At 34.1% G+C, this 13,693-nt stretch overlaps 3 protein-coding genes across 3 annotated transcripts; all 3 read right to left on the bottom strand.

Moving 5' to 3' along the window:
* Positions 1–1,293: 1,293 nt before the first annotated feature.
* LOAG_07924 (hypothetical protein) lies at positions 1,294–3,835 on the bottom strand (the record flags this gene model as incomplete). Its single annotated transcript, XM_020447572.1, has 2 exons — positions 3,812–3,835; positions 1,294–3,146 (listed from the first exon to the last, which is right to left on the bottom strand). Exon 2 carries the CDS (start codon positions 3,115–3,117, stop codon positions 1,294–1,296), a length of 1,824 nt encoding a protein of 607 aa, XP_020302211.1. The 5' UTR covers positions 3,118–3,146; positions 3,812–3,835.
* A 375-nt stretch (positions 3,836–4,210) lies between these two features.
* Positions 4,211–10,210, bottom strand: LOAG_07925 (hypothetical protein; the record flags this gene model as incomplete). The annotated part of the gene is made up of 15 exons (XM_003143457.2): positions 10,032–10,210; positions 9,346–9,482; positions 9,084–9,277; positions 8,835–8,963; positions 8,298–8,442; positions 7,928–8,058; positions 7,689–7,796; positions 7,298–7,441; positions 7,027–7,204; positions 6,652–6,790; positions 6,298–6,496; positions 5,449–5,576; positions 4,969–5,056; positions 4,643–4,875; positions 4,211–4,358 (listed from the first exon to the last, which is right to left on the bottom strand). The coding sequence occupies exons 1-15, from the start codon at positions 10,196–10,198 to the stop codon at positions 4,211–4,213; spliced, it is 2,268 nt and encodes a 755-aa protein (XP_003143505.1). The 5' UTR covers positions 10,199–10,210.
* A 1,533-nt stretch (positions 10,211–11,743) lies between these two features.
* On the bottom strand, positions 11,744–12,934 carry LOAG_07926 (hypothetical protein; the record flags this gene model as incomplete). Its single annotated transcript, XM_003143458.1, has 3 exons — positions 11,744–11,968; positions 12,268–12,425; positions 12,763–12,934. The coding sequence occupies 3 exons, from the start codon at positions 12,932–12,934 to the stop codon at positions 11,744–11,746; spliced, it is 555 nt and encodes a 184-aa protein (XP_003143506.1).
* Between the last annotated feature and the right edge of the window lie 759 nt (positions 12,935–13,693).

Raw genomic sequence — 13,693 nt, forward strand, 5'->3', positions numbered from 1 at the left:
TATATATATATATATATATATATATATATATATATATATATATGATCCAAGTTCTACAGTTCTACATATTTCAAAGTTCTATACATTGAAATTTTTCAGTAAAAATAACGAACAACTGGCATAATCGATCGCACAGCAGTCTGTATGAAATAAAACGGATACTTGGAGTAAAGATTTGGTCTAGATCTGATATTGATCATAGAAAGATTCAGATCATAATCCAGCTATGACAGAGACTATAATCTATGCTTCCAGAGATTGGAATTCTCTTATATCAAGCTACCAAGTTTCTCTTCTCTTATCTTCCCAGATTCTTCCAAGCAAATAACTCATAAAAAATGGCTTTTTACCAACACTTGATTTTCGTAACGTTGTAAGAAAAGTGTAAGGTCATTGAGAGGATAATTTTAGAAATATTCAAACTTGCTAAAAGTAGGATATACTATGTAAAACAAACCGGAAACACTAACTGTTGTAGAATTTTAACTTTAAAGTAATAAATGTATTCAAACCATCCACAAAATAATAGCAAAATTATTGCATGATAATTTGATGGTATTATCAGTTTAGAAGTTATTGCCAGATCGCCGGAAATCCTCAAATTGATTTCAACTGGAAGTAAATAAAAGATTTCTTCTCAGAAAAATCACATGGACTGTTTGGTCAAATGTCAATTCTAGATGATAAGCTAACCTTCCAGTGACCACACTTAACAGAAATAAAGTTCGACGTCACATTCTAATACATTTTGGAGAGATAAAACATGAAGCATGGTTAAGGCACAAATTTCAAGTTTCATACAAAACAGCATGATCGCAAATACAAACAGAATTCTCATTTGAAGATAATTTTCAACAGGCACTTTTTCACGCATTATTAAACTCACAACGAATTTCGAAGAATTTCTATGAATTAAAACATAAACTGAATAATATTTCGAATTGGAATACGCACCAACATGTTTCAAATTTTGCACTCCTTGCTAATTACTTATAAATTAAATAATTAATTGTTAATTGCATGAAAAATGGAACAATTCAGTGCAAAAACTATGTATATAAAATTCCAAAACGACTACTAAGATGTAAAGGAATTATCATTTCAAAATTATCATTTTTTTCAAACCAATCATTACTGTTCACTCATTTCAAACTCGAATAATTTAAAACATGTAAATTCAACTTCTTTATAAGTACCTCCGGCGATTAAAATAACAACGCGAGGAGGTTGCACGCATAAATAATCACTGATATAAGCTTAGCTATTCAGATTAAGAAATTTGAACTATTCATTTCAGCAAGGTGTGACAGAAACATTAGCGATTTCTTTAATGAATTTTTCACGATGAATGATGTTTGTTGCAGCGATAATAATACGCAAATTATTGTATTGTGCAAGCAAAGTTAGTGCAGCAATCTCCGAATATGTTACACCACCAATAAAATAAACCAAAATTGCTTTCCGGATACGACTATCAGGTGGCCGACTTGCACGAGTGTACGAATTTTGATCGCAGAAGACTGAATCGCCAAAAGTTGCTTTCATTTCTTGCATATTCCATCCATTGTTTAAAGTATCGCCGACTATTTTGCACAGGATGGGTGTATAGACACCCGAGAAAACATAACGCATTTGGTCCGGATTTCGGAGATCCATCGGTGATTCGGTATCTCCGGGAAGAAGAGTCATGCGCCGTGCCAAAAATTGGAATGTAGGCTTAGAAAAGGATGAAACTGTATGAGGTTTCAAGGGAATAACGGTATGTACAGTTGGCAGTTGCGGAGTAGAACGCTCTATTAAGAGACCCTGGATACCAAGGAAATGTAGTACTGCAAGGTTTTCATGGCCAAAAGCATACAAATACTGATTCCGGAATTGAACAAAATATTTGGTCGGAATACCGTTTTGGGTAAGGGACCACAAACATGCCAGCAAGAGAATTTGCCACTGATCGCGTTGGGTACACATACAATCTTCTAGATAAGCCATCACCTCATTGGGATCAAAATTTTTTGAAATCAAGGCATGTTCCAGAGTAAGTCGATCCGAGATCCCCTTACATTTTTCCAGAACCACTTCACAGGCGCAAATATGCAATTCCAATAATTTGTGTTGCTGTTTAAGCGTCCGTAATTCATTGGAAACGAATTCTTTCATATCTTTTACTTGTTCTAGACTAGAACCTTTGTCGTACCTTGCTTGGAGAGACTTTGCTTTAGCACTTAGGAATGGAAAAACTGCAGTCATATGCATATTTCGTACAGCTGAAAAAATAGGATCGTTGTTATCCAAAGTGGTAATTTTGGAACGATTCGTACTACCACTTTTCATACGCTTGTTTACTTCTTCCCCAAATACTACTTTGCCACAACTTATTCCGAAAGTATCATGTACCATTGATTCGTATGTTAAACCCGTAAGAAAAACAGTTGTTAAATCTAAACTTCGATCGAAGAGAAATAGATGACCAATGGGTTGATCAGGTGATGAACATGGTTCACCTAGTTCAGTGTGCAATTTCTTCATCAGTTTATTCACATGCACACTATTTTCTCCAACACCATAAACGATCGGTATCAATCCGTAAAGTGTCTGCAATTGCCATAGTGATTTAGCAACAGCACGAAGATGAATGAAGGTATGATCCACTAAAGTGGCCATTGTAAATTCATGATGTTCTAAGCTGAATAAATGCGTATCGATGCTGATAAGTGGTAATTCTAGCTCTAGTACGTCAACCATACCAAAAACTCCACAACGTTCGAATTCTTGCTCACAAATATATAATCGTTGTGGAACGAATATCACTGAATAGTTTCGTTCTGATTCGGCTAAAATATGCTCGGCAATACGTTTTGTTGCAGCTAACGTGGGACGTATAATATATACACGGCGTAGTGCATTCTCACTCCACGTCAAACTTGAATGATGTAGGAACTGTTGCACGTGAGCACAGTTATGTGCTTGCAGTACGGACATCGATGCAATTTTGTCCAACGGACGCATCAAACTTGGCTCAACTGCCAAATCTTTTACTTCAGGCATTGATTCTAGCAGATGGATTAACTCCCGTCGAGCCATTTGCGCCAATAAACCAAAATCATCAAAATCAGCCATGTTCCCTCCTTCTTTTTCTTTTATTTCATCTGCAAATGGACATACATGCATAAATGAGTGCATTATAGATCCATTAACATTCCAGGGTAATTTTCTTGGCCAAAACAGGTGAGGGACGGGAAGGTACTAAGTCAGGAAAATAGCTGGACGAACAGCTGGAATTTGCTGCACTAATTTTAATAATCTTCCGCTTTGTTAACGATGCAAAATAACTTTATAGCATTTAAAAAACCTTAAAAAGAAAACTTTATAATTAAACGAATCTAAACAACGTCTTTTGACTTATGGCATTACTCTTTATAACAGTTCAAGCAAGGTTACAACATTGTTTGCTGAACTGATTTAAAAAGTCTACGTCTTATGCAAGTAGTAATTCAAGCTAATGTCAAAGAAATTTAAAAAAAAAACAAAAACGAATTATCTCAACAAAGTGAGTGGAAGGACCTCGTTCCATTTGCAGAAATTTCTTCCACTTTAAAATATAAAAGCCCAAGAATTTATTCCGAAACAAACTACCCTGAAGAATCCCCCATAGCACAGACGAAGCTTTTTCTAACATATTTAAGCTCCGTGTTCAACAATCTTTTGAATTAGATGACAGATAAACAGAATGTGCTACCATTCATTTCCGAGCATTAAGTTAATTTCATAATTTTATTTAGGAAGCATCTTATTTCGAAAGACAAATCTTCACTTTGTCGTTTTCTTCTCCGAACCAAATAACAAATTTTTAATCTCGGCAACAAAGTCTCCAAAATTCATCGACCTTTCCATTCGGTAGGTATAGACAGCGTAGCTCAACAAATTCAAGTACTGATCGCTCATCCAGGTATTAGATGCCGAATTAATAATAGCATTTGAAATAAAGAAATATTAAAAAGTACTAGAAAACATACGTCAAAGATTTGTAAAACATACGAAAAATTTTCTAAAGCAATTTACATCTAAATAAATATGTGAGTGGAAACGAATGTGTGAACAACAGATATACGGAGAGAAACAAATCGTGAAATATGCGGATAAAAAAAAAGATAAAAAAAAAACAAGTGAATAAATATGTAGGTCGAAATAAGTAATTGAATATATGCATAATTCAGTTAAAAATGAAATCAATTTCAATGAGGTAACGAATCCAAACTTGTTTTACATCGTAAACAATGTATTCGTTATAAATAAGTGAAGAAGCCCCGCCTTTTGGTTGTACTGTGACCGGCTTACCACACGGTATTTCACAATCGTCTCTGCAAAAGATCAGAAGTTTCGAGTTAAGAAGCAATTTAATTTATTATATACAATCGCAAACAGAGGACAAATTACGCAGAATAGTTTGATACATGTTTATTACTAGCCTTATTCAAGCTTCTGCGAGAGATTAAAATGTACCATTACACAGGTTATGCTACGTGATACACTTCCAAAGAGGTTACTGAATACATATGTATACATACATATATGCTCTGAACTTCAACAAGCCGAATCGCAAGAAAAATTAGAAAAAATGACGGAATAAAATCAAAAATCTCACAAAGTGACATATGTAGCTGGATCGGGAACAATTGAACCTAATCCTTTAGTACTATTCCTTCCTGCAGGAAGCTTGCTAGCATGAATGTCGCCTTGCAGTAATTCGTGCATTTCTCCCAACGCGACTTGCGCCAATACCAAAAAGCCAGGCTTATTTTTTTGTGGGTAGCAATAATTGGCTGATTTTGTTGACATATCAGCAAAGTAAATACCCTTACCAAACATGTAACCGGTCTAAAACAAAAGTCAAAGACATATTTTAAGCTATTAAAGGATAAATAACAAAACAGATAAAAAAATTCATAGAAAACAATTATCAAAGCCTACTGTAGGAGCCTCTGGTGGGGCAATTCGCAATCCTTGAGATAAGATACTAAACCAATTTGTCAATCGAGATCCATGCCATAATAACTTCCTGGAATTTTTATTGCCTTGGGAAAACTAACATTTTCATGAGCTACAAAAATCACTGACGGAAACAAAAATGAGCAAACAAACTTTTCAACAAAGCAGTGAAGAAAAAGGAATGAGCTCACTTCCTGTTTTACTGGCACAGCATTCAAGTTTTTTTAACAGCACTAGAATTTTTTTTTCGGAAGAATAACATTGAACAAGGAATTAAACAATAACACTAAACTGTCTCGCAACTCCATCGGTTAATTGCAGTAAAAAGATTTCTAAACTATAATATGTTTCTTACATCTAAAGAACTCGAAAACTGAGAAATTAACAAAACAATCCTAAAATGAATTTTGAATTATGAATAGTTCTCCATTGAATTATAAAAAAAAACAAGTCAATTTAAACCTGTTGCCAACATCGAACATGAATTTTTCCTGTTCTCCCTCTCGATTTATTGCGTACAAATTACGAATGCGCATACGATACATATTATGCGTTGGACCATGCGTCCATTGGAGGTAATTATTCACAAGCTATGTTGTGAAAAGAATGACACATAGATAGCAACAGGTATCGGCAAAAAAGAAATATTTTAGCATAAAAATAATGTCAATATTGTAAAGATGTGTAGCTCAACTCGTGTTATAAGATGCTGTAATTGTCTGTCATTAATCTGTTCTATTTTTAATTGCATGTCTAGATTGTAGACGCAAAGCCCTATATAGTGTTGACAGCGTTCTTTGTTTGAAGATGTTTCAATATATTAGCCAAGCTTATATTCCCATGCCAATTACTGTAATTGACAAAGCTTTATTGTAATCTTCTTCCGGTCTATTAAATGTACTTTATGGAAGTATTGTAAACCACTCCAGCACACAAACAAGAGAGTTAATCATTTGAATTTAGTTTCATCACTATCGCCCCTACAAGAGCAGCGCGCTCCGGAATCCCCAATATAACTGCAGGGACTTCCAAACCAGTTAACGATCAACTTCAGTTATTATTCGTTGATATTTGTCGATTACGTAACGAAAGAATAAATATACCAGACTCTACAAGTCTTTTGCACATCCAATCTTAGTTGCCAACCGACAAAACTCCGACACAACGCAACTTCCACAACAAGTTAAAATGATCATTCTTGCCGAATAAACAGCAATTCACAAGGGGGCGCTGCCCTCCTTGTGAGTCATTTTCTTCAATCAAAAAGCTATTGCCTGGAATATTTTACTAGAAACTGTTCAAGCAAAAAACCTTATACATAGGATTATTTGCACTTAGGAGTGATATTTCGCATTTCATATTCATGTAATGACGATCGATTGGATGAATATTCACATCTCCCTCCTTCTTGAATGTCCGTATAGCCATTTCAATCTCGTTCAAAGCCTCTAACAATTTAATTTCAGCTTTTAGCTGTTCCACTGTCTTAATCATTGGCGGCTGACGCATCCTACAAATGCACTGAAGAATTCGATGATTCACAGTATAACGAATATCAGATTTCGTCATCTTGAAAGCTCAAACATAACATGTCTGATACGCCAGACTACCGAGAGGCATGCCATACTGAATTTAACAAGTACCATTTCAGGTACACATAGTTACCCAAAAAAGTGAGGTATTTTTGTGTAATAATTGTTGACAGTTTCCACAAAACTAGACGAGAAATCCTTTTTCTTAATATGCTCTTCAATCCTTGTCAGCGCTGCATAACCAGCTTTAATTTGCTCGTCCGTTACTTTCCCTGAAGGCAACGAATTATGCACTGCAATACGATACTTACAGCTGCATAATCTACCGAGTGAGCAATTCGGAAAAAAACTAACATGCACAATAAAATTTGAGAGTAACGACTGATCGTTAATTCATTAATGGTTTTGCTTGTCTACTGACGAAGAAAAGTGGAGATTGAGGTGTTGTGCTAGGTACTCAAAAGACAGAAGGTGCAATTCCTAAAAATCAAGGAGTCAGATGTCCTACCTAGCGGTGCTTTAGTGGCGTCATATTCCAATCCTGTCATCGTTTCCTCCATTGTTCGTATATCACAGATAATGTTTAATAAATGTAGCAGATAAGCGTCCAGTTTTGATTCAATTTCTTTTTTCTCTTTAGCATCATTTTCATTCTTTTTCTCTTCTATTGTTTTCGAGTAATCAGCCTTAGAAATACAATGTTATTTGACATTGGAGAGAACTACCATAAATTGTTGAAAACTTTACTATTAAAACCGTTTGAATTTGAAGAAACGAACAGGCAAGTAGTCGTATTTGCCAACTACTTTCTTGAAATTGGTTCTTTCTGTCCAGTCATTTGCTGTTTTGTTCTTGAACTTGTCACAAAATAATTTCTTTGCAAGTGTCAAATTTGTATCACATGGATTCAAACTGGTTTGTCCCTAAACATATTATATAACTTGACAGAAAAATTCATGCTAATTTCGAAAAGTAACGTTTGTCTGGTTTAGGCAACCGCTTGATAAACAGTCAAATAATTCAAGATGCAAAACCAAAGTCCCTTCAAATACTTCAAGTATTTTTTTAAGATATTATGAGGTTTATATTCAAAGAAGCGGACAATGGCACATCACTGAATAGACATCAATGAAAATCAGAATATATAGGAAGGAATCCATAAAAACAAACTTTGTAGCCGACGCGCCCCCAACGGAACCAAACCCAATAGCGCTTTTCTTCATCACATTCTAACAGTTGTATAATAAAATATTTATTGTTATTGTGTTGTGCATTGGTCTGAAACAAAACTTGCGAAATCATGTTGCAACATCACATGTGTAAAACACGATTTCGAGTAACTTCTACTTTTATTTCTTAGAACTAGATTCAACAGAAAATATTGAGCATAAGCAATCTAGATATGTAACCTGATTCAATAAAGCGTCATAAACATCGCTGGAATCAGTATAAACATGTGCAGTGCCGATTAATCCATGACATTCAGGATCCACAACCGCAGCGCCCTTCGGTATAACTTTCTCCAAATCGGTCTTATTGTCTGAAATAATTTTATTAGCAAAACATCGAAATGTAAGGAAATAAATACACTTTTGATTAAAAGTGTAATTTAAATAAAAGAATTTATCTGAGTAAAATTGTCAACCTAAGTCTCATACAATCGTATTCTAAGTGCAACTAAATAAAGCAGATTTATTTATTAATCTATTTACACCATTTTTGATTGCACCGGCGATGATGCTTAATGATTTCATATGTTCCTCAAAAATTCGTCTTTACCAGTACTGCTACTCGAATCATTTGATTTTTGACTTCCAGAATTACTATTTCCTTTTCTACGAGTTCTTTTTGGTTGATTACTTTGTTTTTCATTGTTATTATCATTTCTATCGGTATCATTTTTGTCATCTTTCTCCCACATCGCCTGTAATTTCGATTTGTCGAAATATTTAAGATGATTGAGATAGTCGAGAACGGTAACATAAGCCATACTTTATTACTTATAAAATTAACCTTCCCTCTCGGAAAATAAGGATTTCTTTTAATGATGAACGACTTTACAACTTAGACTACTGGATTTCATATGTTTATTTCACTACTAACAACTTCACTTAGTACGATGGTACTAATCCCATCTTTCTGGAAAGGATATGACAATCCATTGAATAGTGTAACAAATCTATCACCTTTAATATCGACGCCACTAAGACAGCATCTTAGAGAGATATTTTGGTCTCACTCATCCTCCGAGAACTACTTTTTCTATACCGTTATTTGCTCGCAAACATGAAAAATTTTGAAGCTGTGCTGGCTAACCTTTCGTTTACTTTCAGTCGAGGGTGTATTGGTCCGTGCTGCAATACGTTTTACTGCACGAAGACGTTCGATCCTTGGAACTGGTTTTGCTGACATTGAGGGTTCGGCATTCGAGATGTATGAACGGATCTGATATCATATAGAGATACTAGCAAAATTTCCTAACCAAGACAAAATTTATCCGATAAATTAATGAATGGAAGAGCTACTTTTTCACAAAGACTTCAGGAAAAACTGATTCCTACTAACTTTATATTCCGTCAATCCGTCGTCACTTCTGATTAGATTACTGTCGAAATCAGCAATGAAATTTATTCCCGACAGCAGTATTTTAACGTTTCCAGATCCATTAACGAAAGCATTTTCTAATGTTATGACAGATGTTGGATCCATACTTCGCCAACGTCTTTTCGAATCAATGTATTCCCAGACACGGTAAACACCTACAACGAAATATTCCAAAATCTGAATTAGGCGAGGGAAAAATTCGATTTATTTGCTAGTGATTTACCTTCGTCATTTCGAATAGCGCATCTCACAGACCGAACAAAACCGGTACTCAAGTTTTTCTGTTTCATTAAGTTGAAATCGATTTGTAATTTAGATTCGTCCATTTCAAAGTCCGCAACATTATTTGCTATGCTCTCACTATAATACACACTGCTCATTCAGATAAATTTGAACGATAGCTAGTTTGACTATAAATTATTAAATTATAAACCTGTAACTTGAACGACAAATATTCCAATTCAGTGGTATTATCAAATCAACTACAGAACTTTTTGTTTCCATAAATAATGCAAATACGAGAAGAAGTGGAGAGAAATACTAATGAAAGATGCTATGAAATTGTGCCTTACCAAGTCATAATTAAATAAGAATGAAATATTTTCGCTGTTCAAAAGGCGATAAAACTCAGTGATTTCGAATAAAACAGAGAAAATGAAAAAGATTGTAGATTAAAGGACAACTTTAGTTCAAACTAAAGTTACTGCGTTCGATACCTACAAAAAACTGTACATACCACCTCTACAAATATTCACCTCTGTCGTAATACTTGTTTTTGACATCTTCCGGAATCACATATTCACATATTTTCATTATATCACATATTCTACGAATCCACTTATTTGCGTTACGTTCCCTAAGTATTTTACGTGCTGCTAATAATTCAAAGGTGGTGTGAGGGAAGATTACTTTAACTTTCCGCTGACTGCATTTTCATACTTGATCCATCTTCCGCGGCTCAATTCGTATTCCCAAACCAACTTTCTATATGTTGCCGCGCCGCCTGCATCACTATTCTGGTCGTCCGCAGCTATATCCATAACAGTATCGTCTTCACTTCCTACCGGATCATCCATCTTTTACTTGAAAATAAATTAAATTTCAGTGAAATTAAGCATTTTTTAGAGGGAGAATCATACCTCCCGAAAGTCTTTAGACCATAGTCTACTATTACCTGGAAAAAAATTACACGGATCATATTATACTAATTCCACTTAATGACAAAAAACAGTAAGATAAAACCTTATAAACATATATTGCTTAGCAAGTAAGTACTAGTATTCAAGATTCACCTCAACATATTAAACTTTCCTCTTTAGGAATTTGAAAAATGATTATTCCTGTTGCATTTGAGAAAAAAAGACACAATTTTCTGGTAGGAAAAAGTAATAAAATTATTAAAATTGACAATATCTAAACTCTCTTCCACTTCCCATTAGTTTTATTCCTATAACATAAATTCAAATCATGTGGAAGAAATTAGTTTTACTTTCCCGGAAGCATAAAGTGCGACTCTTGCACTCCCCATTACAACGCCCCATTGCGAGCTAAAAATGAATAATCAAGTCTCGAATATAAATATGACACCCATTTCAAAACATCATCCATCTGGGAATTACCAAACAGTTGCAATTGGGGGGAGAATGCGAGTTGTGCGGTGTTACGTTATAAGTTGGCAGGTGACATTTATGCTAGTGATAAGCTCTTCAGGTGAGCCTACATGCGATTAGAGTGCCTTCGTCTAAATCTGATCACTGTTACCTGGTTCTACCTGCCTGCAGGTAGAGTTTGATCAAGTATCTGAATTATCTCATCTGATAGAATGTCAAGTTACCTGAATGTTTTGCACTTTGGCATGTTTGTTGGGATATGAAAAGCCGAAAGGTCCTTCTTCATTTATTTTTTATGAAAAACACGTCAACAGATACCCTAATTTACCTATTCCATCATAACTTACCATGCCTTCTATTGGTTTAAAGAGAAGTGACCGTAAACAGGTGCTTTATGCCCTTTTCTTGCCTTCCATAATCTCTCTTGCACAGGCATTCTATTTTGTTTTCTCTCGTTTTATTGATATCTCTTTTCAAGAACACAAAATTAATGACCATTTATTTCACAGATTAAAAAATAAACTACAATGCCAAGAATGAATAACAAAAAATACGATGAAATGAACCGTCCTTTTCCCGCTCCTACGATAATTGGTAGTTTGGGTAGAATAGCTTCATCCAAACTTTTTTCATCGGAATCTTGGGTATCTTGGAAATCTTGAAAATCATCTGAAATTCCCGTCTTCTCTCTCCTTGTTCATGCACATGCGAAAGGAAAAGAGATTGGGAAAAAATTAGAACTTAATTAAATAATACTTATTTCTCATATGTAGATATTTCTGAAGACAAATTGCGACTCCACTCTGATTTGGAAGGAAATCATTGAGAGGAGATGGAAAACTTATCCTGTGAAGTAAAAATAATGCAGTTTAATTGGTCGACGAAACAGATTGTCGTATGCTTCGTAAGACACGTAAAGGAATATTAAAAAGGTGATCAATTGAAGATAACGGATTCATTCATTCGCATTTGGAATTGCCCGGATCAATCATAACAGAAAGAGTATTCTATTTAATCTATTATCTGTATAGGTCGTGAAAATTTCATACCTAGATTTACACTTGCAGAAGCATTATCACTGATCTGAGTATTGAAATTTGAACAGAATTTGCTGCCTTCGTAATCACCCTCTGTGAACTCTATATTTGAGGACATATAATATCGTACTTGTCTTTCATCTTGTATGGGTCGAGTTAAATTAATACTATTGGAATAAAATACTGTCAGATGCAATCCCTGTAAATATTAATTGTTGATTAACAGCAGTGTAGTTTGGTGTAGTTTGCTTGGTTTTCAAAGTGAAAACAAGTGTTAATACATGAATCCTTCGAAAATTTAACTAAAAAAGTCAAATCTAACTATTTATCCAATCAATAGATTCAAATCGCACCATTAATTAAAATGTGTCATGCTAAACTAATTAAGCTAGACATAGTAGTGATTGACATCGAATTCTAATCCTCAATTCGAAGTGTGGCAATTAAATTCATTCCTCGATAAATCTTCCGCAAAAGTAGAACCAAATTTCAACAAACAGGTTTTATGGCGATCGGAGTATCGAAGATCAAGTATGTTACGCCTTCACGGCAATCTCCCTGAAAGAACGAACCAGCATACGATATTGCACCAGTGAATGTAAATGGTATGAAGTTTCTCAAGCGCATATGAAGTTGAATCCTTTTTCGTTGTGGTTCTGAAGATAATAATAATAAAAGTACACCTTGCAACTAAACTTGTATATTTCAGATATTTTAATTATTTCTTTTCTTATTATATGTTTTAGATTTCCAGAAACTTTAACAGAGACTGTTGTCAGCAATCCATTTAATTATGATTATTTAAATCTTTAATGTATCATTTTCAGCTTTCCTAAACGATCACTCCACCTTCGTTCACTTGGAGTATCTTTTACAAACAGTACTACTGATATACTCTCACTACTCCTCTCTCTCTCTCTCTCTCTCACTCTCCTTCTCTATCTTAAAGTAATGTGGATAAAGAAAAAAAAATAAAGTTTTAGAATGAATAACTTTCACTAGCCGGAATTTTTGGTACTGGATAACCATAAAATATATAATCAAAATCGATCGTGTTGTTACTGATGTGTCCATTCATTTCCATTCCCTCTTCACTGACCAATACGGATGAGAGGAAGAAGTATTGTTTCTCTTTGGGATCCTTATGACATAGTTCGAATTCCATTAATATCTGATTTCCGGATTTAATTAGCTAGTAAACGGATTTAGGATAGTATGTCGGACATATGACAGCAAATTGAGATAGGCTTATGGGCATAGATGTTAGAAGATTTGATAAGTTAATAATTAATTGTATCCATTTACTTATAATCTAACATTTCAAATTGCAAATTTAGTTGACCGAGCATTTGTATTCTAAAGCAAAATTTCGACTACACCAAGCTTGGGCTTATGAATTGATAATTTAAACAGCAAATTAGATATTTTACGGGTTCCATATAGAGAGTACAATGAAACATTCTTTATCGTAATAAAAACATATGAATCAAATTTGATAAAATTGAACATTAGCTGTCATTGTTTCAGAGAACATACAAACCTCTCCAATTGGTTCTTTCAATTTGCCAAAATTTATTAAATAATGCAAGCCACCTTTCAGGCCATACTTGAATATAAACCGAATTTTATACAAAGCAAAAGTTTTTTTGTTGTATTGTAACCATGGCCCATCATGAAAACTTGTTATCGATACTAAAGTATTAAACAATTTCAATTGCTTAGATGGCAACTTTTTCGCTACGTTTAATTTTCAACAAAATGATGATGGCAATGTCTAACTTATTGACACTAAAATATTAATTCAGACGATTAAACAATTTTAGACTTCTATTGAAAAGATGACAAAAGATTTATTATTATTATTATTATTGTTATTATTATTATTATCATTATTATTATTATTATTATTATTATTATTATCATT

The sequence above is a fragment of the Loa loa genome, assembly GCF_000183805.2.
Source record: "Loa loa unplaced genomic scaffold supercont3.2, whole genome shotgun sequence".
Taxonomy (NCBI): domain Eukaryota; kingdom Metazoa; phylum Nematoda; class Chromadorea; order Rhabditida; family Onchocercidae; genus Loa; species Loa loa.